The 27,820-nt window shown below is 38.4% G+C and overlaps 1 protein-coding gene across 1 annotated transcript in view; it reads left to right on the forward strand.

Moving 5' to 3' along the window:
• LOC150079318 (uncharacterized) overlaps positions 1 to 27,820 on the forward strand; it is a 211,685-nt gene that overhangs the window by 105,560 nt on the left and 78,305 nt on the right. Inside the window, exon 7 of the mRNA XM_090383031.1 lies at positions 11,701 to 11,826. Within this exon, the coding sequence (XP_090239157.1) occupies positions 11,701 to 11,826 (126 nt within the window). The remainder of the gene's footprint in view (positions 1 to 11,700; positions 11,827 to 27,820) is intronic.

Genomic DNA, 27,820 nt, shown 5'->3' on the forward strand with positions numbered 1-27,820 from the left:
GGTTAATAACTTCTCTTTGAACTTGCATAATTGCATATGTGATTGCCCTGTCTTTTTGAATCATTTCATCCAAACTCTTAGTGTTTTGTTTACTGCATATATCCTTGGCTGGTCACATGTCAGTGACTCCTTTAAAATATTAAGCCATCTACAAACTTTGAATATATAAATGGTGTTTTGTTGGTATAGTTGCTCACTTTTTTATGAATCTGGACAGCCGAATTTCCTCCTGACTTAAAAGGAATTCTATCACCAACTGGTTGCTGAAAGAAACATCAGTTTGACTGTTCATAACCTCAGATCTGTAACAGATGGAAACTTATTTTTGCATGTCTTAATATCTATTATGCTAGCAATATATAAAACTTTGATGTTAACTCAATTATTAAAAATTATTTTTGCCAATAGGCATTATGGACTGACCCTTATGTCAACGCAGACATGAATAGTGTTATTCTACTACTTGAAACTTGAATCATGTTGATTACTCAGTTGGCACCTCTTTAGCCAGGTGGGCAGGAGCAGCAGTGCATAGCATGCACTTCTTGATTAGACCGGGGTTCGAACCTGTGACCACCAAATGTGGCGGATGTGGAAAGGTCAGAGAATGACCACCGCACACCGCATATCCCCGGAGCAATATGGCCTTAGTTGCTAATGCTCCTAAAAACCAAAATAACGATTACTCAGTTGTGAGTACAGACACTCCTCAACTTACGTAGTTAATTGCGTTTTTTTTTTTTTTTTCATGTACATAAGTCAGTTTTGTACATAAGTCCAACTTCCGTCTTGTAGATACAAAATACATGTACAGTACAGTACAAAGCACTGAGATTATAACCTCCAACAAACTTCATCATCTACAGCATTTTATGATTTGTAACCAAGTTAAATGAGGCTGAAAAAACATACAATGAATAATAACATGGAGTACAGTATTTATTCAAATACTAATTTAATCTAAATACATGTAATTTAATTTGATCTACGATCAAATCACCTTACAATGGATCTACAAAATAAAATACTGTTCGCTATACAATATGTAGTAAGCACCAGTCATTGTGATCACATTTGTGAACTGAATTTTAATTGCCTTAAATAGCTATTCTAATAAGAGAAAATAAGAGGAATATTATCCACAGGCTATAAAAGTAAAGATATAGAGCACAAATTTACACTTTACTTCCTCCAATTAATAAAATTAAATGATGCATGAAAATCAGAAGAATATTTTCCACAGGTTAGCAAAATAAAAGTAAATTTATGCTTACGTATGTAGCTTAATTAATAGTGTAACTAATTGATATTTCTGTTCACTGACTTTTTTTTATCGTAAAATTTAAAACAGTAAGAAAATAAGCAATCAATAACAAAGAATAGCACACACAAATTGCAATTAACACAATACGTGCAAGTGAGATATGGAGTAGCAACTTTGCGAAGCTCAAAACAAATAGGAATGAAGAGAAGATTCTGAAAATTTGTTTTTTATATGATTGAAGATTTCAGTGAAGGTTTGTTTGTTTGTTATTTGGTTTTTAGGAGCATTAGCAACTAAGGCCATATTGCTCCGGGGATATGTGGTGGTCATTCCCTGACCTGTCCGTATTTGGTGGTCACGGGCTCGAACCCTGGTCTAAACAAGAAGCATATGCTATGCACTGCTACTCCTGTCCACCTGGCTACGGAGGCACCATTTCAGTGAAGGGGAACTCATTTCACCATAATACCATAATGCAAAAACCCACAGAATTCCAGTTATTGGTATTATTGCAAATGCAGTAAGATCAAGTTTACTACCCATTTATAATAGACTGCGCTAACAGAAAAGCCCAATAAACTGGAAAGTGCAAATTGTTTTATTGTAGTGACATCCAGAAATCTGCTTTAAAAAATATCACGAAGGCATTTAAAATTGATTCTTATAATCAAACATAGCAACAGCTTTGCTCTGTACATATCTGCAAGTTGTGCATAAGTCATTTGTATGTAAGTAGATCAGTGCCTGTAATCAGTATGGCAGAGTACTTATAAGCAGTTATGAGCTGAAGCCAGTTCATGTGAACTGTTTGTTAAAAAGTTTTATGCAAACAAATTTTTTATAATATGATCTCAAATATGAATAATCTTATAATACACTGTACAAAATAAACTTCGAATGCAAAGAAATGCAAATTTCTAGTAATTAAAGAGCTGTTTCTTCTTCTTCCTCTGATATAAGGGATACAACTTCTCTTAAATCAGAACTTTTTATAGGGAAGCGGTTGTTAAGATTTTTGCAGCCCATCACTTCTTATAAACAGTCTCAACATGTTTGTTACTTGAGTTTCAGATTCCTTTTTGCTACAAACCTACTTTTGCTGAGTTAGTTGATATGATTATAATTTATGGTGAGATTCATAAGAATTCCATAGCTACTGTTCTGTTTGCAAGTACAGTGAAAAATTTCCAACTCGATGAGTACCAAATCATAAAACATCTTCTGTTGTAGAGAGACAACAGAGAAACAGATATGCTGGACTATTATGAGTAAAGTAAATTTTTGATTTACCTTACTCGTAATAGTTTTGATTTTACTCATAATAATTTACTTTTGAAAAAGTAAATGAGTAAATTTTTGTAGAGATGAGATACATTTAAACAAAGGTGGTCAAGTGTTTTTGCCAGTATTATTGAGGATACCTTAAAGGTTCAGGGAAACTGCTAGTTTTGGGAGACAAGGGCAGTATAGATATGTGTTTATCTGATAATATTGGTCAAAGTAATGCAAGAGTTCTTGTTTGCTAATGCAACAGAACATATTAGCAAGATCACTAAAAAGGCCTCCGTGGTCAGGAAATCTATCCATAATTGATGCCCCCAACTCTGGCCAATTTAACTTTAAATAAATAAAATAAAAATATAAATAAGTAAAAATCGACTGTGAAATGTATAATTTAAAATGCCATATAAACTTTTAAAATACTATACATTAAAAGCATGTTAAAAATGTATAGTATTTTAAAAGTTTATATGGCATTTTAAATTATACATTTCACAGTCAATTTTTACTTATTTTTATTTTATTTATTTAAAGTTATAATTGGTCAGAGCTGGTGGTATCAATTATGGATATTAGCAAGATGTTCTGAGGGCAGAAACATTTCAATTGAGTGGGTAGGTAGTTAATGCCAGAGAAGCGAACTTAAATAACTTTAAGGAGGGTGTCAGGGTTGTTAACTATACAAGATCACTAAGTCTTAATTGTTTATACAGTAATGCCAGAAATGTCGTCAATAAAATGAGTGAATTTGAACTGCTGGCTAGGACAAGTAACGCTGACATAATAGGGCTTATAGAAAGTGGTGCCACCTGGAGATAGGGGATGATGAGTTTCAGTACGATGTGTATAATGTATTTAGGAAGGATAGGGAAGATAGAAGGGGTAATGGGGTCACCCTTTTTGATAAGAAGCAGCCTGAACGTGACGAAAGCTTTCCCGGATTCAGACGTTTTGAATGCTAGTATAGCATCTGTATGGTGTGAGATAGTTGGAAGCGAAGGTATTATGAGAGTGGGAGTAATCTACAGGCCAGGTGATTGAAGATTATGATGAGAGCCATTACATGCAAAAAAAAAGGTAAAGTGCAGCCATTATCAACCCACTGCAGGATGGAAGCCTTCTCAACAATTCGTGCTGAGGGAAATGGATCATACTCTACCACGCTTGTCCAGTGCGGGTTGGCAGATCGACCGTATTCAGCAGTCAGGGGCTTGAACCCCGGTATACTCAAAGAGCGTGTGCTACTGCACTCCCGCTCCTGACACTCGGCTACGGAGACGGGTGGGCAAGTAAGCATGAATGTCTTATTATGGGTGATTTTAATTTGCCTCAAATAATTAGAGCAAATGGGAAGGAAACTCCACATGGGGGACAAAATTTTTAAATCAACTAGATGATTGCTATTTATATCAACATATCAGAGAAAGTACCAGGAAAAAGAATATTTTAGACATCGTCATCACCCATGAACCAGATGACATTATAGGACTGATAGTACAGGAACCAGTAGCAGGAAATGGTCACGGAGTTCTGTTTGTTGTTTGTTATTTGGTTTTTAGGAGCATTAGCAACTAAGGCCATATTGCTCCGGGATATGCGGTGGTCATTTCCTGACCTTTCCGCATCCTCTGTATTTGGTGGTGACGGGCTCGAACCCCGGTCTAATCAAGAAGCGTGTGCTACGCACTGCTGCTCCTTCCCACCTGGCTACGGAGGCGCCCACGGAGTTCTATGGTGGCAATGAAGAGAGAGGTAGCAGTGGTTAAAGGCAAAGGAATGGGTTATAGTTACATTGAGAGAGAGAGAGAGAGAGAGAGAGAGAGAGAGAGAGAGAGAGAGAGAGAGAGAGAGAGAGAGAGAGAGAGTAGAACGATGATATCCAGATCAAGACCCTGGGTGTGCCAAGCCCATACTCACTAGATGTGAGCCCCCGGAGTTGATGGCATATACCGTATAAACTTAAGGGAGGCAGCAAGTGAGTGCATTGAACCATCATCATCATCAGCCATTTTCAATCCACTGCAGGATGAAGGCCTCTCCAGCAACTTTCCAGTTCCTTCTGTTTTGAGCACTGGCCATCCATTTACTACCCACAAACTCATGAATTTCATCTATCCATCTCTGCCTTTGTCTTCCAGGTTTTCTTCTAGCTCCTCTTGGGTACCATTCTGTTATTTTCTTAGTCCATCTATCATCATGTCTTCGAGCTATGTGTCCTGCCCAAGACAATTTTAGTTCTTTAGTTTTGATAAGAATGTCCTTTACTTGAGTCTGCTGCCTAATCCATGTGTTTCTCTTCTTATCTAACAGTCTGATTCCCAATATAATTCGTTCCATTCTTCGCTGTGTAGTTCTCAGCTTCTCTTCCATTCTTTTGGGGAGTGTCCAAGTTTCACGTCCATAAGTTGTGGTGGGGAGTATACATTGGTTCATTATTTTACGTTTCAGACAAACTGGGATATTGCTCTTCGGTATGTAACTATATTTCCTGAATTGCTATCCATCCAAAATTTATTCTTCTCTTGACTTCCAGCCATTTATCATTATTACAGCTAATAACTTGTCCCCGATAAGTATATGACTCCACCTTTTCAGTTACTGCTCCTTCAATCATTATTTCCTTTTCTGTGGCATACTTGTTCATCATTACTTTTGTTTTAGCTATATTCATCTTTAGTCCAAAATCCTTACTAACTGTGCATAACTGATTAAGATTTTTCTCTAATTCTCTCTAATTCTTTGGGATCGTGGCTTATGACCACAATGTCGTCTGCAAATCGTAAATAGTTTAGGTACTCTCCGTTCACATTGACTCCTTTCTGCGACCAGTCTAATCTTCTGAAAGCTTCCTCAAGGGCAGCAGTAAACAGCTTTGGAGATATTGTCTCCTTGCCAAACTCCTTTCTCAATTTTAAATTTCCTACTGTCTTTGTCTAGTCTAATAAAGGAGGTAGCATTCTCATATTTTCTTCAAAATCATAATATATGGGGTATCTATGCCTTGTCTTTCCAGTGCCCGAAACATTTCTTTATGCTGTATGGAGTCAAATGCCTTTTCATAATCCACAAATGCCAGGCATAATGGTGTTTTATATTCATTTGCTTTCTCCATTACCTGTGATATTACGTGAAGGTGATCCATAGTTGAGAATCCTGTCTTAAAGCCAGCTTGCTCTTTCGGTTGATTCTCATCAAGTATTCTTTCTAATCTGTTAGTAATGACCCTTGTGAACAACTTGTAGATGTGGGATAACAAGCTAATTGGTCTATAATTTCCAATTTCTGATTTATCTTCTTTTTTATGCAGCAAAACTATGATTGCATTATTCCACTGCTTAGGCGTCACACCTTTTCTAATGCACTTTGTGAAGAGCCTTGCCAGTTTTTGTGTTGTCTGAACCATTGAGGCTAATTATGAGAGTATCACTGGACTCAGGAGTGATTTCATTGGATTGGAAAAGTGCCAACGTATCTCCAATACGTAAGGGTGGTTCTAAGAGTGAAGTGGGAAATTACTGGCCAGTTAGTCTAACTTCAGTAGTAGAGAATATCATGGAGACGATGAAGTGTGGAATTCAAGATCAGTTAGATAGAAGTGGAATTCTGAAGGATACTCAGCATGGTTTTTTTTTAAATGGCAAATCATATTTAACTAATCTGGTCAGCTATTTTGACAGGGTTGCTCTACCGCCTGGATTTAGGGAATAATTTCGACATTGTTTATTTGGATTTCAGCAAAGCATTTGACTCAGTCCCACATGAGTTATTTTATAAGCTGGAACAACTTGGAATCACAGGGAAAATCCTTACATGGATAGCAGGATGGCTTCAGGGCAGGAGGCAGAGGGTTGTCATAAATGTTTGTTCCTCAGATTGGATTGACGTAAAAGTGGGGTTCCCCAAGGATCAGTATTAGGACCACTGTTGTTTTTGATTTTCATAAATGACATCAGTGAAGGGATAGAGGGTGTGATGTCTAAATTTGCAGATGATGTAAAGATTGGTGGAGTAGTTAATGATCACTGCCAAGCACAGCTTCTTCAGAGTGACCTAGATAGACTTCAGGGATGGTAAAAAAAAATGACAGCTATGCTTTAACCGAGCAAAGTGTAAGGTATTGCGGCTGGGGAACAGTAACCCCAAAATAATTTATACACTTGGTGCAAGTGAACTAAAGCCAGTAGTGGAAGAAAGGGACTTGAGTATTATGATACGGTCAGACACAAAGTTCTCCAAGCATTGTAGGCTAGTTGCAAGGAAGACCCATGGTGTCCTATCGATGATTATTGAACAATTGCTAGTAGAGATAAAGACATCATAATCCCATTATATAAGACTATTGTTAGACCACACTTGGAATACTGTGTTCAGGTATGGGTATCGCACCTAAAGAAAGACATTGTTATTCTTGAAAGAGTCGAAAGACAGGTAACTCGTCTGGTGCGATCAGAAAAAGGGCGTCCATATGAGGAAAGGCTTCGAATATGTGGCTTACAGGGCTTGGAAACCAGGCACCTTAGAGGAAACTTGATTGAGGTGTTTAAGGCTCTGAGAGGCATAAGTAAAATGAATGAGGACGAAATTTTCATGGTTGTAAATGAGTCTAGAACTAGGGACTATAATTTCAGGTTACTGGGGAAGGTGTTTAGACTGGATTGCAGGAAGTTTTATTTTAGCCAGCGAGTTATCAATTACTGGAATTAGTTACCTACATGGGTGGTAGAGGCTGACAGTTTGGGGAAATTCAAAGGTCAGCTAGATAGACATACCCCGAAAATTGTCAGGGAATGTGGTTTATGCATGGCAGGGCATCATCTCACTTTTTCCATATGGGAAAAGGGAAACACATAGGTTTTCTATTTCCTTTTCTCTTATTAATTTTTATTATTATTTTATTCTTATTTTTTGTTATTTTATTTTATTTTTATTTTTTGTCTGGTGCAGCATAAGCCATAGGTTTCCTTGCACCATGTGTCCATTGCTAATACTAAATACTGGTAAAGGAAGATTTTGATAAACTAAAAATGTTGAAGAACAGTTACTTTACCATTTTCAGTTCATCAAAAATAATGTGTGGAGGACGTTAACATAAAAAAACAATTCTATTCATTTTATAGTATACCTGTACAAGAATTGTTGTTGCAAGATATGATGAAATGCTGAAATTTCTGTTAGTGACTTGTTTTGCAATACACACGTTATCTTCAATTTTTTTAACCTGATTCTGGTTACAGATCAATCATTTTTTATAAGAAATGGAATTCTGAACCCTCGAACACTCGTATCTAGTCCAAAGAAAACTCCTATGCAATTATACTGTGAGACTGATAAATTCTCAGCTCACGACGATCGGGTAAACCTAATTCCCTATTTGATTAATAAAACCGATGTTTAGGATGTTGGGGCTAAATTGTCGAAAAACCGTTTTCAATTAGAACCCACGATGATTAACCAAGCGAAAGCCAAACCAAAAGTATTGACGAGGAGATGTGAGCAAGCCAATGAGAAGACAAAAAGTCCATGACTAATACAAGCTTACTTTCGCTCTTAACAGGAGATCGTAATGGGGTGAGAAAGAGTCAGCGAGAACTTGGGTCCCGCGCTAACGACAATAAGCAAAAAAAGGAAGGTTTATGTTGATAGCGAAACCAGGCACACACTGGGCTATTGCGCGGACTTAGGTAACTAAAAGAACAGTCCTCTATCATATTTACGACTTGCCCCACTGTCATTGGGAGGGAGCGAAGAATTCCTCTTTGAGTAATCCACGAAGAAAAAAAGTTAAAGGGGTAAAGTAGCACCAAAGTGCGAGATATAAGGGTAGACTGAGGCCCAAACCAGACAGAGAGAGAGAGACAGACAGAGGCAGATGAGAGTTGACTCTTTGTAGACGAACATCGATTCGGAAGATAGCAGAGCAGCAAGAGACAAAGGCAGAGAAGAAGCAGAGCGGCTACCAGGCACAAATCATCCAAAAACCAGTAGAGGACCCCACCTAGAGAAAAGGAGGCCGTATAACTGAATTCCAGGAGTGAGTGAATTAACCGGTAAGCCATTATATTATTCGTGCGAATGTAGCAATCAAAAACAAACTAAACTGATAACCTTTTCAATGCTTCTTTCCTAACCGCAAATGAATTACATGTTAACATAATGTAGGTTAAACGACTATAATGCTCCCACAGACATCTGAAAATTCCCATTCTGATGTCCATGAGAAAAGTGCAGTGCAATTGGGCATGATCAAGTGCTGAGTCCCAGAGAATGATGAAGGATGCACCGAGATATAACCAGCCATGAAACGCAGCCACACTCACCCGCGTTTAGTCTCAGAACATAAGTACAAAGGGTACTAGGAAAGTTTTGCAATATGACGCAACAATGAATCACAGGAAGCTGCTTGTTGCTGCATGTTGAGACATGTTCATACGTGCATAGTAGCCGCCGCGCCAAGTCAGATGGGCTCAGTTATTCATTAGTAGTGAGAGTGTAAAGTGCTTGCGATGGCATCGTGGTCACGAAATGAGATAAGGACAGTTTTGTGGTATAATTTCGTGCGTGGTTTAACCATAGACCAGTGCTTAGAAGAAATGACTCTTGCACTAGATGATGATTGTCCACATCGTACAACAATATTCAGGTGGTATAGAGAATTCCAAAGGGGAAATTTCACTCTGGAGGATTCTGAGAGGCCGGGAAGGCCACGAACGTCAGTTACGGAGGAAAACGTTACTGCTGTGAGGAAAATGCTTGACGAAAACAGGCGAGTGACCTACCAACGGATAGAGGATACTTTGGCCTAAATGCACCAGCAATTCGTTCGATTCTGCAAGATCATTTGCACGTGAAGAAACTTTGTTCTCTCTGCGTGCCGCATCAACTGACTGAAGAGCAGATGACACGACGTGTGACTTGGTGCCGGGAGATGTTAAAAAAGTTTGATAAGGGACAATCTCGGTATGTGAACAACATCGTGACAGGTGACGAGACTTGGCTGTACTATTACGATCTGCCGACCAAGGCTCAAAACAAAGTTTGGGTCTTTGATGATGACGACACACCCGTAATTGTCAGAAAATCCCGATCTGTAAAGAAGAAAATGATAGCTGTATTTTTCAAATCGAGTGGAATTGTGGAACGTGTCGTTTTGGACACACAGAAGACAGTCACAGCTAAGTGGTATACTGAACAATGCCTGCCTAAAGTCATTGGATCTATGAAGAACCTGCGGCCAAAGTCAAGAATGGACACCTGGTACCTCCATCACGATAATGCTAGAGCTCACCGCGCCAAAGCCTGCACCGAATATTTGACCACGACAGGACTGAAACTTCTCGAGCACCCTCCCTACAGTTCAGACCTTGCTCCCTGCGACTTTGCACTGTTCCCGCATGTGAAAATGAAGCTAAAAGGGAGGCGGTTTTCCAGTGATGAGGACCTTCTACGGGCTTGGGACAACGAGTGTGCTTTACTCCCTAGTGAAACTTGGCAGAACTGGTTTAAAGATTGGTTTCGGAGGATGGAGAGGTGTATTAAATGTAGAGGAAATTACTTTGAAAAAATTAAATAAACAAAGCTGTATTGCAAAACTTTCCTAGTACCCTTTGTAGTATCAAAAATGTCTATGAGCATTCTGGATGTTTAATCTAGAACGATGTAGTACACTACAAAAGGTAAGAATTGTGAAGGATTAATGTTACAAGATAAATGCAGGATTTCCACGAAGAGCAGAATGTACTAGTTTATTACCTAGTCCACACATTTGACATTATGAAATGTAACTAATGCCTGAATACCACGATTTAAACTGATTACCTAAGTAGAGTGCAAGTGTTGTATATTTAGTTTGTTTTGTGTTAATAAATATAGTTATGTGTTTCTCTAAGTCTCATCCTTTCTGCCTATATCCAATCACACCAGCACAGGTAAGAACCAACTAAGTTAAGTTATATGCGCGGGGGATCGGGTCAACGCACTGCGATTGCCCGATCCTTTAACACAACGCTAATCCTTTGCTGCATTTTTTTTTTTTTTTTGGTAGTTGTTGGCGCATCGGCTTCTGTGGCCATATTGCACCTCCCAAGGTTTTTGCAGTACTTTGATCCAAGCCCGAGGCGGGAATCGAACCCGCGACCTTTGGGTTGCCGGGCAGGTACTTTACCCACTCGGCTAGCCCGGTCGGCTCCTTTGCTGCAGTCACAGGGGTTATATAACTTCTGGAGACTGAGGGCAGGGATTTTGTCCTAAGAGATTGCGAGTTAGAGTGACTAGACGGAAAAAGGGCGTTGCCCCACAGAAACGAGAGGAAGCAAGATGGCGCCTTGAAGCGAGCAAGAAAGCCAACCCAAACAAGAAGTGCCACGTAACCAAAGAAGAGAGGGCTATCCACAAGATGATACCGTGATGCCCTACAATACCTACTCGTTATCAACATACCTTTTCCTTTAATCTTTATTTTGTTATTCTTGGTGGGACAATCTTATTGTCCATTTTTTTTTCCTAGTAAGGCTTTCACGACATCCTACATTTTCTGCAGAACAATTTGTGGGAACTACTGGAAGACATACCCCGTAAATTGTCAGGAAATGTTATTTATGCATGGCAGGGCGTCATCTCACTTTTATCATGACATTTCTGAATTAAAATATGAAGCACAACCACCAATGGATTTGTCGGAACAGCCCTGTACAATGTCCACCACAGTCGCCCATCCTCACTCTTAGATTATTGCAGGGGGGGGTAGATTACATGAGATCCATGGTTTATTATTCTATACCATTTAAGATGAACTGAGAAATCACATTTTGGAAGGCTGAAACTGTTAATAATAGTCACAAAATAAAATATCTAGGGGAATTGTGAATTGTTGCACTAAATAAAATGGAGGTCACTTTGAAAAGTTGCTTTTAATGTTTTCCTTTTTTATTTCATTTACTTTTTATGTAATTTATGATTAATATCTCAGACTTTTGAGGTGTATGTTTATAGGAACTTTTTTCTTATTTTTAGCTGTGAATATGCAATTTAGAAATATCCTGTATATAGAAAACTTTACAGAATAGTCTTTCATTTAACATAGTATAGGGCCAAAAATTTAATTGAATATTGAACTCAATATTATTACGTGTTTTTACTCTTTGTTTAATGTTACACAGACTGAAGCACCACTGATTGTCAAACCCTACTTATCACAAATGACCAAATCTGAACTCCATGCAGTAATGACAGGAGGATTTGCATCGATAGCTGGTTCAGTAATGGCAGCATACATTAATATTGGAGTAAGTAGATCAAACATTTCTTGAAAAATTACATGCATTTGTTAAAATTTTTTTTAATCTGAGAACAACCTTTATAATTTTTGACCTTTTTATTATATGCAAAATAATGAGTAATAGGATGTAAGGTGAAGTGAAGTGATTTTTAATTGGTAACTGAGTCTTTCTTGTGAAGTTGTCCTTTATTTGATATAATTTTTCTAATCATCTGATAAATAATATTAATAAAAATTATTTTCTTTAGAAAATGAGAATTTATAATTTACTCTGTAGAAATTATTTTTAATATCTGTTTTTTGTCATATTGAAAATATACATTCTAGCTTATGAAATTTATGTGATCACGTAATGTGAACCATCACTGGATCAGTTTTATCCCCTACTAAATGAAATGTTAGAATGAAAAATATAAGGTGGGAGAAACTAAGAAAAAAATTAAAAAAAAAAAAAAGTTAAGCTGATAAATAATCATTATTCTGGTTGAAAAGTAAATGGGAACATAAATAAATTTTTGTGTTTATACAGTACAATAGCTATAGTGTCCACAAGAGCTTATGGAATCGAAAATACAAGAATATTAGCTTATTTTGTGGGTTTTCAATAGATAACTTGTATAAATGTGAAGAAATTAGGTGACAACTCAGTGTTCTGATGGGCGTCTATGAGAGCTTGAAGAGTTGGGTGGATGTCCTCGAAGGAATTAAAATGGGGGCACCATCATGTTCTCAGCTGCCCAACTCAATTCCAGAACACACTCATATGCACCAGGTAACATAGTGGCAACCTTCAAGGCAGAATGCTCTGGTCCCGCAGGAGTTAGTTTTTGTTGGTGACTCATTTGTCAAGGAAACGAGAAATATATTGGGCAAAAAGGATAGGTGGAATAGGACCAAGGTATGTCAGCCAGGGGCAAAAGTTGATGACATAGAGCAGATATCATCTTTTAAGGGCACAAAAAGTGATATCATTGTATACATTGACATTAATGACATTAAGTGTAGGAGATCTGCAGATTTACTAAGCAAGTACACGTTAATGCTGAAAAAAAGTTGCTAGTTAAGGTTAAATTTGAAGGTGTCTGCAATCCTGCCCAGACACGATAGGAGGGAGATTACGATGAGAGCCTTATCAATCAGTTCGGCCATAGAGTGATTGTGCAGGGCTCTTGGGGTAGTTTTTTTTATAGCGTCGCCTGTGCTTGTTAACAGGAGAGATTGCTTCTACAGGGATGGGTTACACTTAAATAGAAAGGGTGCAATATTTGCCGATGCTATAGAGGCAATGTTAGGTGGGTCGGAAAACTGCTAGCTTTGGGAGGATTCACAGACTAATAGGTTAACAGTAGCCGCATCAGAGGTGGAAATGATTCTTGCACTGCTTCTGTTGGAATGAGCAGCAGTTCAGAAAGCCATTTGCTGGGGGTCATGAAACAAGTAAATACATGGACTGTGTTAGAGTAACTTAGAGTAAGAACAGGTGCATGTATACTTGCATGTACACCAATGCTAGGAGTATAGTAAACAAATTTGATGAAATTAAAGTGCTGGTTAAGACATCCAAAGTGGATATTGTTGGGATATCAGAGACTTGGTGCCACTCAGATATAAGGGATGCAGAATTGGAATTTGGAGAGTGCAATGCGTACAGAAAGCATAGACAGGATAGGAAGGGAGGAGGGGTTATGCTATTAGTTAAGAAACACAAAATCTAAGGAAGTGCATCCAATTGACATAGATAGACCAGTACAATGTTGAGTCAGTTTGGTGTGACATAAGCACTGGGAAAGCAAAAATGAGGGTGAGAGTTTGTTATAGGCCTAATGACTCTGATGAGTACAATGATCAGTTGTGCAGAGAAATAAGTGTCTTATGATGGGGGGTTTTAACTTCCCAGATAGGGACTAGAACTTGTGGGTTGGTCACTCGCACACTTATTTCTCCTCAACAAGAGGGAGTAACACTCTTGATCTGATTATCAGCAGTGATTATTCATGTATTAATAATTTACAGATAAAGGAACCACTAGGTAGCAGCAGTGGTCAGTGTACTGATGTGGGATTTATTTAAAGATGTAACTACCAATCAGGGGTAAAGGAAAGGGTTTTTCTTTTCGTAAAGGCAACTACACTAGTCTCACAGATTTTTTAGGTTCTATACAGTGGGACAAACTAATGATGTTACCAACAGCAAATTCTAAATGACAACCATTCAAGGTAGTAATCTTGCGGAGTGGAGATATGAAAATGTATCTCCAATTCACAAAGGGGGAACAAAGGGTGACATAAGTAATTACAGACCTATTAGTTTGATTCTGTTCCAGGGAAAATAATGGAGTCACTGGTTAAAATAGCATTGCAGGCTCATTTAGGCAAGACTGCAGCAATAATTCAGATGACATAGATTTGTCAACGGGGAAGTCTTGTCTGACCAATTTAATTGGATACTATGATGTGGCCACAAAGGAACTGGATGCAAAAAATAATTTTGATATATAATTGGATTTCGGGAAAGCTTTTGATACTGTTGCACATGGAAGGCTAATGTACAAATTGGAGCAGTATGGAACTAAGGACAAGTTGCTACAATGGATAAAAGCATGGTTGAGTGGGAGAAGACAGAGTGGTAATCAATGGACCCTGCTCTTCTTGGACTAATGCTATTAGTGGAGTCTCACAGGGTTCGGTGTTGGGCCCACTGTTACTTTGTATATTTATCAATGATAGTGATGAAAGTATATCATGCTTAATCTCAAAGTTTGCAGATGATACAAAGGTTGGCAGGGTTGTTAATAACAGTAATGACAGTATGCTGCTGCAACAGAATCTGGAAAAGTTGAATAGATGGGCTGAGAAGTAGCAACTGAAGTTTAACATTGAAAAATGCAAAATACTGCATATGGGGAGCAGTAACCCCAGAGAAATGTACCAACGATCTGGCATTACACTCAGTAGTAGAGAATGAAAGAGACCTTGGGGTAAATGTGCAGTCAGAAGATATGAAGTTTTCTGAGCAGTGCAGACAGACTGCCAGAGTAGGTCATGGGGTCTTGTCAATGATATACAGGAATTTTGTGAGCAGGGATAAGGATGTAATTATCCCCTTGTATAAGGAAATGGTCAAGCCGCACCTTGAGTACTGTTTACAGATCTGGAAGCCTCGTTTTATGAAGGATGTAGAGTTGCTAGAACGAGTACAGAGAAGGGATGCAAGACTGGTGAAGGGAACAAAGGGGTGCTCTTATGAAGAAAGGCTTAAGTTCTGCAAATTGCAGCTTCTGGAGACTAGGCACCTGCGAGGCAATCTGATTGAGGTGTATAAGGCCTTGAATGAATTGACTTAATGCTGAGGGGATTCTTCCTCTTACTCAGATTACAAACTTGAGCGGGCATAGATTAAAACTGAGGAAAGACAGTTGTAAAATAGATGTGCAGAAGTTTGTCTTTAGCCAGTGGGTAGTTGATTGCTGGAACAAACTTCCATTTGTTGTTGTGGAAATTGATCTTAGGTAAATTCAAGGCAGAACTAGACAACCATTTGGAATAAATGGATCAGTGAAATAGGAAGTTTTTTTTTTTTTTGGCTGATGCTGTATAAACTTGCTTTCTTGCATTATGCGCCTCTAATAATGCTAATGCTAAATCTGTACTTGGATGCTGATCACTCAGTTAAAATCTTGTTTGCAGTTTCTTGAAATAACTTTAATAACTGATTAAGATATGCTAAAATTTTTAAACACCACTTAAAAAAAAAAAAAAATTGTGTGTGTGTGTATATATATATATATATATATATATATATATATATATATATATATATATATATACATATATGTGTGTGTTTGTATTAATACAGCAGACTCTTGATTTACCAGGATCGGATTAACCTGGAAGCAGATTAACTGGGACACTTCAAGACTCAAAATAAAAATAAAATTCAAGTAATAACTAGGTCTTGCCATTTAAAAAAAAAAAAAAAAAAATGATTAGTTTGTTTTAGTGCATCACATTGATTGTTGTGTTCAATTGCACCACAACAAAAAGACAAATTCTGTTTCATTATTTATGTCACAGATGTCAATTTTTTTTATAGTAAACATATATTTTTTTTTTGTTTAGAAATTGTGAAAATGATGGAGAAACGCAAACGAGTTGCACTTTCAGTTAAACAAAGACTTGAAAATATTGAAAAGTTTGAAAACGACGCATCTGTTAAATCTCTAATGAACCATTATAATGTTGGTGACCGAACCATATGCAACATCGTAAAAAATAAAGGGAAGCTATTAGATTTAAAATCGACATCGAAAAAATAAAGGGAAGCATTGTATTGGATATGCAAGTAGTGTGTTTTTTTTTTTTTTTTCATTTTTTATCTATTGCTATATTTTTTACATAGATTGCTGAATATTTTTCTATACAATAAGTCCTTGACTTATGCAACTATTTTTTTTTTTTTTCACTCAAATTTTTTTTTTTTTTTTTATTAGGATTGTAAAATTTAAAACAAAAAAAAATAATAATGATAAGTAATCAATAATGATGATCATGGCTTGCACAAGTGAGATACAAAGTAAAAAGCAAAAAATAGGAAAGAAGAGAAGATTCTTATATATTTACGTTTTTTTTTTTTATATGACTGAAGATTTGTGAAGGGGATGCACACTTCAACATAATAACGTAAAAACTCACACAATTAAAGCTATAGGTATTAACTCAAATACAATAAGATAGAGTTTAATACCCGTTTATAATTAGATGCACAAACAGAAAAGCCCGGGAAGTGGAAATTGTTTTTGTTTTATGCAGTGACCTCCAGAAATGTGCTTTAGTAAAATGTGAGCTCGTGCAGGGTGATAGTGAGTTTTTGCCTAAACCCTGTGAAGTTCTTTACAGAAAATTATTTTGACCGTTATCGTGGTGCTGACTTAGAGAATAAGTGACAGCGGTACTAGTAAATCTACTAAGAAAAGGAAAGCGGTCGATTTGGATCAAAAAATTAAACTGATAAGGATGTATGAAAATGGTCACACATTAACAAGTATTGTGCTGAATTCAGATTTGTCAATAATAATATAGTAGCAATAGGTTATTAGTCATTCCCAAGTTATGCAAATCTCAACGAAGTAAGAAGTTATGTCTTGCGTTACTATTACGTATGTCGAGGACTCGTGTATTTTTGGATTAACCGTGAAATCGGTTATCCGGATTTGTTTTTTTTCCCTTCTACCCCGGAAAATTGAGAACCTACTGTATATTGAATAAAGTATGCATAAATAGATGTGAAAATTACACAGAGTTCCAGAAACTGGAAGGGCGAGGATAGTGGAAAAGGAAGTGTAGCAGATAGGTGAAAGAATGTTAATATCCTAAAAGTTATGATGAAATAATAAAATTATGGGCTGAATTACAAAGCCAATAGAAGGTGCGTGATTAGTACAGTAAAATACAAATAAAATAAAAATAAAAAGTGGTACGGCTGTCAACAGATGAGGGGCGAAAACATATTTGGATAAAGGTTGAATATAGGTAAGGCAAATGTGCAGAATCTGATGTCAGCTGAAGTAAATATTGATACACTAGCATTAATAGAGGCATATGATGCAAGAAAGCAAGCTTATGCAACATAAGCCAAAAAAAAAAAAAATAAACTTCCACTTCACCCCCTTCATTCGTTCAAAATATAGGCGCCTCGGTAGCCAGGTGGGAAGGAGCAGCATTGCATAGCACACGCTTCTTGATTAGACTGGGGTTCGTGCCTGTCACCACCAAATACGGAGGATGCGGAAAGGTCAGGGAATGACTACCGCATATCCAGGAGCAATATGGCCTTAGTTGCTAATGCTCCTAAAAACCAAATAACAAACAAACATCATTCGAAATACCTGTCCAGCTGAACCTTAAATTTATTTAGGCTATCAACTTCCACACCAAGGGATGGAAGTCTGTTCCACCAACCAACTACCCGCTGGCTAAAGGCAAATTTCCACACATTTATCCTACATCTGTTTTTCCTCAATTTGAATTTATGCCCTCTCAGGTGATTATTCTGAGCTAGACGAAGAATCCCATCGGCATTGAGCATGCTCAAACCATTCAAGGCTTTATACACCTCTATCAGATCATCTCGCTGGTGCCTAGTCTCCAGACACTGTAATTTGCAAAACTTAAGCCTTTCTTCGTAAGAGCACCCCTTTGTTCCATTCACTAATCTTGTTGCCCTTCTCTGTACTTGTTCGAGCAGCTCTACATCTTTCTTGAAATGAGGGCTCCAAACCTGTATACAGTACTCAAAGTGTGGCCTGACCATTGCCTTATACAAGGGAATAATCACCTTCTTATCCATGCTAGAAATATTCCTGTATATCATTGACAAAACACCATGAGCTACTCTTGCAGCCCGACTGCACTGCTCAGAGAACTTCATATCTGTGCCAGGTCCTTTTCATTCTCTACCACTGTCAGTGTAGTACCACAGAGTTGATACGTTTCTCTGGGGGGTTGCTGTTTCCCATATGTAGTACTTTACATTTGTCAATATTAAACTTCATTTGCCACCTCTCAGCCCATCTGCTCAACCTTTCTAGATCCAGTTGCAGCAGAATAGCATCAGTAGTGTCCTTAACAACCATGCCAACCTTTGTATCATCTGCAAACTTGGACATTAAGCTAGATATACCATCATTGATATCATTTATAAATGCAGAAAACAATTGACCCAACACTGAAACCTGAGGGGACTCCACTAATAACATCAGTCCACGATGAGCAGTGTCCATTGATTACCACCTCTGTCTCCTCCCCCTCAACCACCCCTTTATCCATAGCAGCAATTTGCCTCCAATGCCACACTGCTCCAATTTGTGCAGCTGTCTTCCATGTGCAACAGTATCAAAAGCCTTTCTAAGATCCAAGTATATAATATCAAAGTTATTCCCTGCATCCAGTTCTTTTGTGACTGCATCATAGTATCCAATCAAATTAGTCAGGCCAGACTTTCCCTTAACAAAACTATACTGTGTCCCAGCTATAACTGAAGTCTTGTCTAGATGATCCTGCAGTGCTTCTTTAACCAGTGCCTCCATTAATTTTCCTGGAACAGAAGTTAAACTCACAGGTCTATAATTACTTGTGTCAGCCTTTGATCCTCCTTTGTGAATTGGGGTCACATTTGCAATCTCAAGTCTATGGGTACCTCCCCTGAATCCAAGGAAGCTGTCATAATTATGGCTAAGGGTTTGCTTACTTCCTTTGCTGCCTCCTTTAATATAACTGAATAGATCCCATCCATCCCAGGTGCCTTTCTTGTGTTTATCTTCAACAATTTCTCCTCCACTTTACTCTCAGTTATTACAAGATTATCTAGCTTACTGCCAGAGTTGAAAACACCTCTGGCATTCCTCTTGCTGAATATCTCCTCATCTGTGAATGTCGATGCAAAATATTCATTTAGTTTATTAGCTACCTGAGCAGGATCATCAACATTTGAACCATCGATATCAAGTGGACCAATCTGATTCATCCCCTTCCTTCTAGAGTTTATATAAATAAAGAATTCTTTGCTGTTTTTCTTTGCATCCTTTGCCAAAGATTTCTCGTAATCTGCCTTCGCCTGCCTAACCTCCTTTGTAACTTGGTTACAGATCAACTTGTATCTATCATAGGCTTCTGTGTCACATGTTAATTTATATGAATCCCATGCATTTTTCTTCTCTGCCACATGTCTCATTAGTTCATCTGACATCCATTTAGGCCTAAACCTTGAACAGTATTTCTTAGTTAGTATGTAAAGCCTAGTAGCTACCAAGATAAGTTCTTTGAATGCTTCCCATTTTCAATTTGCTGTTCATAACATCATTTGTTGGTCCCACTGTATAGAATTTAAATACTGTCTCAGACCATCGTAGTTGCCTTTATGAAAGCGAAAACCCTTCCCTTTACCCCTGATGGTACTTACCTCTTTGAATAAATCCCACTTCAGCACACTGTGATCACTGCCACCTAGTGGTTCCTTTATCTGCAGATTCTTAATGCATGAAGAATCACTACTGATAATCATATCAAGAGTATTACTCCCTCTAGTTGCTTCCAGAACATGCTGATGTAGAAAACAATCATCCAGTAAATCTACAAAAGCCTTGCTAGTGTGTGAGAGACCAACCTACAAATTCCAGTCAATATCTGGATAATTAAAATCTCCCGTTAAAAGTCTCTGATTTACTGGCCCACTCTATTTCCCTGTACAGTTTCTTATTATACTCATCAGAGTCATTAGGCCTATAGCACACTCCTACTCTCAATTTTGATCTCCCAATGCTTATGTCACACCAAACTGACTCGACACTGCACTGTCCAGCGATGTTGACTTGCTTCACATCCTTGGATTTTATGTGTTTCTTAACTAATAGCATATCCCCTCCTCCCTTTCTATCCTGTATATCCTTTCTGTACACATTGTACTTCCCAAATTCCAGTTCTGCATTCCTTATATCTGTGCAACACCACGTCTCTGATATCCCAACAATATCTGCCTTTGATGTTTTGAGCAATACCTCAAATTTATTAACCAAACTCCTAGCATTGGTGTACATGCAACTATACATGCACCTGTTCCTATTCTTAACTACCTTAACACAACCCATGTGTTTACTTGTACCGCAATGACTCCCTGCAGTCTCTGAAATATCCTGCAGCTTGTTTTCAAGGCTGCTGCACATTCCAATTGAAGCAGAGCAAAAATCACTTTCATCTTTGCCAGTGAGCACGTGGTTCCTGTTAATCTATTAGTCCTTATATCCCCTCAAGCTAGCAGTTTTCCGACCCACCTAACACTGCCTCGATAGCATCAACAAATATTCTTGCACCCTTTCTATTTAAGTGTATCCCATCCCTGTAGAAGCAGTCTTTCCTGTTAACAAGTACAGACCAGACTAAAAAAAATTCTACCCCTTGAGCCTTCCACAATCTTTCCAGGGCCGAATTGATCGACACGGCTCTCATCATATACTCCCTTCTATCGTGTCTCGGTAGAATTGCAGACACTTTCAAATTCAACCCTAATTCACGGCTTTTTTTCAACAGTGACCTGTACTTGTTAAGTAATTCTCCAGGTCTCCTACTCTTAATATCATTAGTGCCAACGTGTACAACTATATCACCTTTTGTGCCCTTAAAAGATGATATCCGCTCTACAACGTCATCAACCTTTGACCCTGGCAGACATACCCTGTTCCTGTTCCACCTATCCTTGTTACAAAGCATGTTCCCCATTTCCCTGACAATAGAGTCACCAACAACTACTAGTTCCTGTGGGACCAGCGCATTCTGCCTTGGGGGGGGGTTGCGCTGTGTTGCGTGATAACCCAGTGCAAGCTCTGGTATTGATGTGGGCAGCTGAGAGCTTGATGGGTCCTCAATTTAGATCCTTCGAGGGCATCCATCCTGTCCTTCAAGCTCTCATATAGGCCCATAACAATGCTGAGTTGTCGCCTGATTTCCTTACACTCCTTGCATTGCACACACACAAAGACATCCCCCATGGCAATATCATATCCCGTACCTGATTGCTCCACAAACATCATGCAAGCAGTGCATTTTAAAAGGCTGTGATTCAGAGGGCAACTGTCCCTCCCCCTCAGTTCTCCCCTGAGCCACAGCACTCCCGTTAGCTTGAGCCTTTTGCGTTGCTACTCTGGTCTGAATCATGATTTCGATTTAATTTCAATAAAATTTCAATTTCGGTAGTAGTAGTAGTTGTAGTAGTGGCACTTGATGCAAGAAAGCAAGTGTAGGAGCTTATGCAGCATCAGCCAAAAAAAAAAAAAAAAAAAAAAAAAATCACACCATACCCTCCAAATGCCTGTCCAGTTCCTCCTTAAATTTATTTAACCTATCAACTTCCACAACGACAGATGGAAATTTGTTCCAGCAATTAACCACCCGCTGGCTAAAGGCAAATTTCCGCACATCTATTCTACATCTATCCTTTCTTAATTTGAACTTATGTCCCCATAGGTTCGTATTCTGAACAAGTGGGAGGATCCCATCAGAATTCAGCGTGCTCAACCCATTCAAGGCCTTATACACCTCAATCAGATCACCGCGCAGGTGCCTAGTCTCCAGCCACTGCAATTTGCAGAACTTAAGCCTCTCTTGGTAAGAGGATCCCTTCATTCCCCTCACCAATCATGTTGCTCTTCTCTGTACACGCTCAAGCAAATCTACATCCTTCCTAAAATGAGGCCTCCAGACCTGTACGCAGTACTCAAGGCGTGGCCTGACCATTGCCTTATACAGAGGGACAATCACCTCCTTTTCCCTGCTAGCAAAATTCTTATATATCATTGACAAAACCCCATGACCTGCCCTAGCAGCCTGTCTGCATTGCTCAGAAAACTTCATATCTGACTGCACAATTATTCCCAGGTCTTTTTCATTTTCTACCACCTTAAGTGTAGTACCACACAGTTGGTACGTTTCTCTGGGGTTACTTCTACCCATATGCAGTACTTTGCATTTGTCAAGGTTAAACTTCAGTTGCCACTTCTTAGCCCATCTGCCCAAATTATCTAGATCCTGTTGCAGTAGCACACTGCCATGACTGTCATTAACAACCCTGCCAACCTTCGTGTCATCTGCAAACTTCGACATTAAGCCTGATATACCTTCATCAATATCATTGATAAATATACAAAACAACAGTGGACCCAAGACCGAACTCTGTGGGACTCCACTAATAACATTAGTCCACGAAGAGCAGCACCCATTGATTACCACCCTCTGTCTTCTCCCACTTAACCATCCTTTTATCCATTGTAGCAACTTACCCTTAATACCATTCTGCTCCAATTTGTACAGTAGTCTTCCATGCGCAACAGTGTCAAAAGCTTTCCTGAAATCCAAGTATATGATATCAAAATTATTTTTTGCATCCAGTTCCTTTGTGACCACATCATAATAACCAATCAAATTTGTCAGACAAGACGTTCCCTTAACAAACCCATGCTGTGTCTGAATTATTGCTGCAGTCTTGTCTAGATGATCCTGCAATGCATCTTTAACCAGTGACTCCATTATTTTACCCGGAACAGAAGTTAAACTAACTGGTCTGTAATTACTCGTGTCACCCTTCGAACCTCCTTTGTGAATTGGGGATACATTTGCACATCTCCAGTCCGTGGGAACCTCCCCTGAATCCAAGGATACTCTCATAATTATGGCTAAGGGTTTGCTTAGTTGCTTTGCTGCCTCCTTTAATATAACTGGATAGATCCTATCCACCCCAGGTGCCTTTCTTATGTTTAACTTCAACAATATCTCCTCCACTTTGCTCTCAGTTATTACAAAATCATTAAGCACACTGCTACAATTTGATAACCTTCTTCCATTTTCAAACTGTAATAATTCCTCACGTGTGAATGTAGAGGCAAAATACTCATTCAGTTTGTTTGCTATCTGAGCAGGATCATCAACAGTCGAACCATCGATGTCAAGTGGACCAATCTGATTCATCCCCTTCCTTTTAGAGTTTATATAAGTACAGAAATCCTTGCTGTTTTTCTTAGCATCTTTTGCCAAGGATTTCTCGTAATCTGCCTTTGCCTGCCGAACCTCCTTTGTGACCTGATTACAGACTAGCTTATATCTGCTACAGGCTTCTGCGTCGCCTGATAATTTATATGCATCCCATGCATTTTTCTTCTCTGTCACGAGTCTCATTAGTTCATTTGATAACCATTTAGGCCTAAACCTTGAACAATATTTCTTAATAGGTATGAACCTTTTAGTAGCTTCCATGATTAATTCCTTGAATGCTTCCCACTTAGAATTTACTGTTGGTAACATCGTCAGTTGATCCCACTGTACAGAATTTAAAAACTGTCGGAGACCACTGTACTCACCTTTATGGAAGCAAAAACCCTTTCCTTTACCCCTGACGGTAGTTACCTCTTTGAGTAAATCCCACTTCAGCACACTGTGATCACTGCCACCTAGTGGTTCCTTTATCTGCAAATTCTTAATACACGAATGATCACTGCTGATAACCAGATCAAGAGTATTACTTTCTCTGGTTGCCTCTCGAACATGCTGCCGCAGAAAACAATCATCCAATAAATCCACAAAAGTCTGACTAGTGTGTGAGTGACCAACCCACAAGTTCCAGTCAATATCTGGGAAGTTATAATCCCCCATTATAAGACATTCTGATTTACTGGCCCACTCTATTTCTCTGTACAATTGTTCATTGTACTCATTCGAGTCATTAGGCCTATAACACACTCCTACTCTTATTTTTGCTTTTGCAGTGCTTATGTCACACCAAACTGACTCAACAGTGCACTGTCCATCTATATCAACTGGATGCACTTCTTTTGATTTTATGTTTTTCTTAATTAACAGCATAACACCTCCTCCCTTTCTGTCCTGTCTATCCTTTCTGTACACATTGTACTCCCCAAATTCCAGTTCTGCATTCCTTATATCTTTGTGACACCACGTCTCTGCTATCCCAACAATATCCGCCTTTGATGTCTTGACCAACGCTTCAAATTCATCAAATTTATTTACTATACCTCTAGCATTGGTATACATGCAAGCATACATGCTCCTATGCCTATTCCTTGTTACCCTAACACATCCCATATACCCAACTATTCCAGGATGACTGCCATCCGTCCCTGAAACCCCCAACACCCCTCGCTCCAGGTCGTTTGTTATTCTAATAGAAGTTGTGCAAGAATCACCTTCACCTCTGCCTGCGGTTACTGTTAAACTATTAGTCTTTGTATCCCCCCAAGCTAGCAGTTTTCCGACCCGCCTAACACTGCCTCGATAGCATCAGCAAATATTCTTGTACCCTTTCTATTTAAGTGTATCCCATCCCTGTAGAAGCAGTCTCTCCTGTTAACAAGTACAGTCCAAGTACGGTACAAAATTATAACCCTAAACTTGATCCCAATACAGTTATAAAGCTATATATATTTTTCAGTATCGAGTATTATCTACAAGTTCCATTTATATAACTTCTGTATCAATTTATGTATTAATTAATTATGTTACGTTTGTAATCCAAGTCATTATATGTATTTAGTTAAAAGTACAATTTAATTGACAACGAAGTTTAACAAAATTAATAGATTTTACTGATTAACTGACAATATTATATTATATACTGTACTATACTAAGCTTACGCTATCTAGTTCGGGATATAACGTTGTGTCATATAACAATGGCCGCAAGTTACGAACGGTAAATCTACGGACACTTAAGTATTAATTAACTTCGAAATCTCGCTGTCTCAATTCAGAATAAACTAAGGATCCTGACTAGGTCTATAAGCTACTTATAGAAAATAACATGATCAGGTAATTTCATTTCATGATCAGGTAATTTCAATGTAGTTTCATGAAATTACATGATCAGGTAATTTCATCAGGGGACTACACCTGACCATGTATCAGGAACTGAGTTTTTATTCTTGTCCATAGGAGTAGAAGAAAGGTGAAAGGCCAAAAAGCAACAAAAATGTAATTAGCACTTTCTAATACATTATGGACAAGGTAGTCCCAACGCAGTGTCATTTATTAAGGTTAATTGGAATTTAATAATATGATAATTCAATAATTTGGAACAAGCACATGATATAGGGGGAGGTATTAAATTGAGAATGGGGAAGGGAAAAAGGAGTATTTAAATAAATAAAGACGAAAAATAGCGATAGTAGGAATTAGCATTAGTAGAGGCATTTGATGCAAGAAAGCAAGCTTATGCAGCATTAGCCAAAAAATAAATAAATAAATAAATAAAAAAATAACCACTTCCACTTCACCCCTCTGTTCGTTCGAAATACCTGTGCAGCTGAGCCTTAAACTTATTTAGGCAATCAACTTCCACGACAAGGGATGGAAGTCTATTCCACCAACCAACCACCTGCTGGCTAAAGGCAAATTTCCTCACGTCTATCCTACATCTGTCTTTTCTCAATTTGAATTTATACCCTCTCAGGTGATTATTCTGAGCAAGAGCAAGAATCCCATCAGCATTGAGCATGCTCAAACAATTCAAGGCTTTATATACCTCTATCAGATCACCTCGCTGGTGCCTAGTCCACAGACACTGTAATTTGCAAAACTTAAGCCTTTCTTCGTAAGAGCACCCCTTTGTTCCATTCACTAATCTTGTTGCCCTTCTCTGTACTCGTTCGAGCATCTCTACATCCTTCTTGAAACGAGGCCTCCAGACCTGTATACAGTACTCTAGGTGTGGCCTGACCATTGCCTTCTACAAGGGAATAATCACCTCCTTATTCCTGCTAGAAAAATTCCTATATATCATTGACAATACACCATGAGCTACTCTTCAAGCCCGTCTGTACTGCTCAGAAAACTTCATATCTGCCTGCACAACCATCCCCAGGTCCCTTTCATTCTCTACCACTGTCAGTGTAGTACCACAGAGTTGATACGTTTCTCTGGGGGTGCTGTTTCCCATGTGTAGTACTTTACATTTGTCAATGTTAAACTTCATTTGCCACCTCTCAGCCCATCTGCTCAACCTTTCCAGATCCTGTTGCAGTAGCATAGTGTCAGTAGTGTCCTTGACAATCCTGCCAACCTTCGTATCGTCTGCAAACTTGGACATTAAGCTTGATATACCATCATCAATATCATTTATAAGTACAGAAAACAATAATGGACCCAATACTGAACCTTGAGGGACTCCACTAATAACATTAGTAGTCCACGATGAGCAGTGTCTATTTATTACCACTCTCTGTCTTCTCCCCCTCAACCACGCCTTTATCCATAGCAGCAATTTGCCTCCAATTTTGCCTCCACACTGCTCCAATTTGTGCAACAGTATCAAAAGCCTTTCTAAGATCCAAGTATATAATATCAAAGTTATTCCCTGCATCCAGTTCTTTTGTGACTGCATTATATTATCCAATCAAATTGGTCAAGCAAGAATTAATAAAACCATGCTGTGTCTGAGCTATAACTGAAGTCTTGTCTAGATGATCCTGCAGTGCTTCTTTAACCAGTGCCTCCATTAATTTTCGTGGAACAGAAGTTAAACTCACAAGTCTATAATTACTTGTGTCGCCCTTTGATCCTCCTTTGTGAATTGGGGTCACATTTGCACATCTCCAGTCCATGGGTACTTGCCCTGAGTCCAAGGAAGCTGTCATAATTATGGCCAAGGGTTTGCTTGCTTCCTTTGCTGCCTCCTTTAATATAACTGGATAGATCCCATCCACCCCAGGTGCATTTCTTGTATTTATCTTCAACAATTTCTCCTCCACTTTACTCTCAGTTATTACAAGATTCTCTAGCTTACTGCCAGAGTTGAATACACTTCTGGCATTCCGCTCGCTGAATAACTCCTCATGTGTGAATGCCGATGCAAAATGTTCATTCAGTTTGTTAGCTACCTGAGCAGGATCATCAACAGTTAACCCATCGATATCAAGTTTGTATCACCCTCATATACACTAATAGTTTTATGTTATGGAAGAACGGCAGAAAGTTAAAAAGCAAAGAGAAAGTTATGAAATAACTTTCTCTTTGCTTTTGAACTTTCTGCTAGTTGACTAAGCTAGTTGTAGTTATGAAGCTCAACCTTATAGCATAGGCTGGCTTTTTAAACATTAGTATAAAGGGGAGCTAATACCAAGTGCTCGTAATGTAAGGAAAAGACATTCATAAAAATATGTAAATCAAAACATGCTGAGAAATGAACCTAACACGAAACCGAATGTATAATAAGGAAGTGAACGATACCTGGACTTTTCAAGTAATGCGTAACAGAAATAAGCTGGCAGGAAAAATATACATAGCTGAAGTTAAAAGGCGGAAAAATGATGTGTGCATATTTAGTAAAGTAGATGCATGCATGTAAACCTTAATCACATTAGTAATATATCTACATGATGAAGCAATTTATAGCAGTGTAACGGACTTAATAGTGAGCTATGAAGAAATGTGAAAAATGGAAAAGTAGTG

The sequence above is a fragment of the Mastigoproctus giganteus genome, chromosome 10, assembly GCF_048544385.1.
Source record: "Mastigoproctus giganteus isolate SK-2022 chromosome 10, ASM4854438v1, whole genome shotgun sequence".
Taxonomy (NCBI): Eukaryota; Metazoa; Arthropoda; class Arachnida; order Uropygi; family Thelyphonidae; genus Mastigoproctus; species Mastigoproctus giganteus.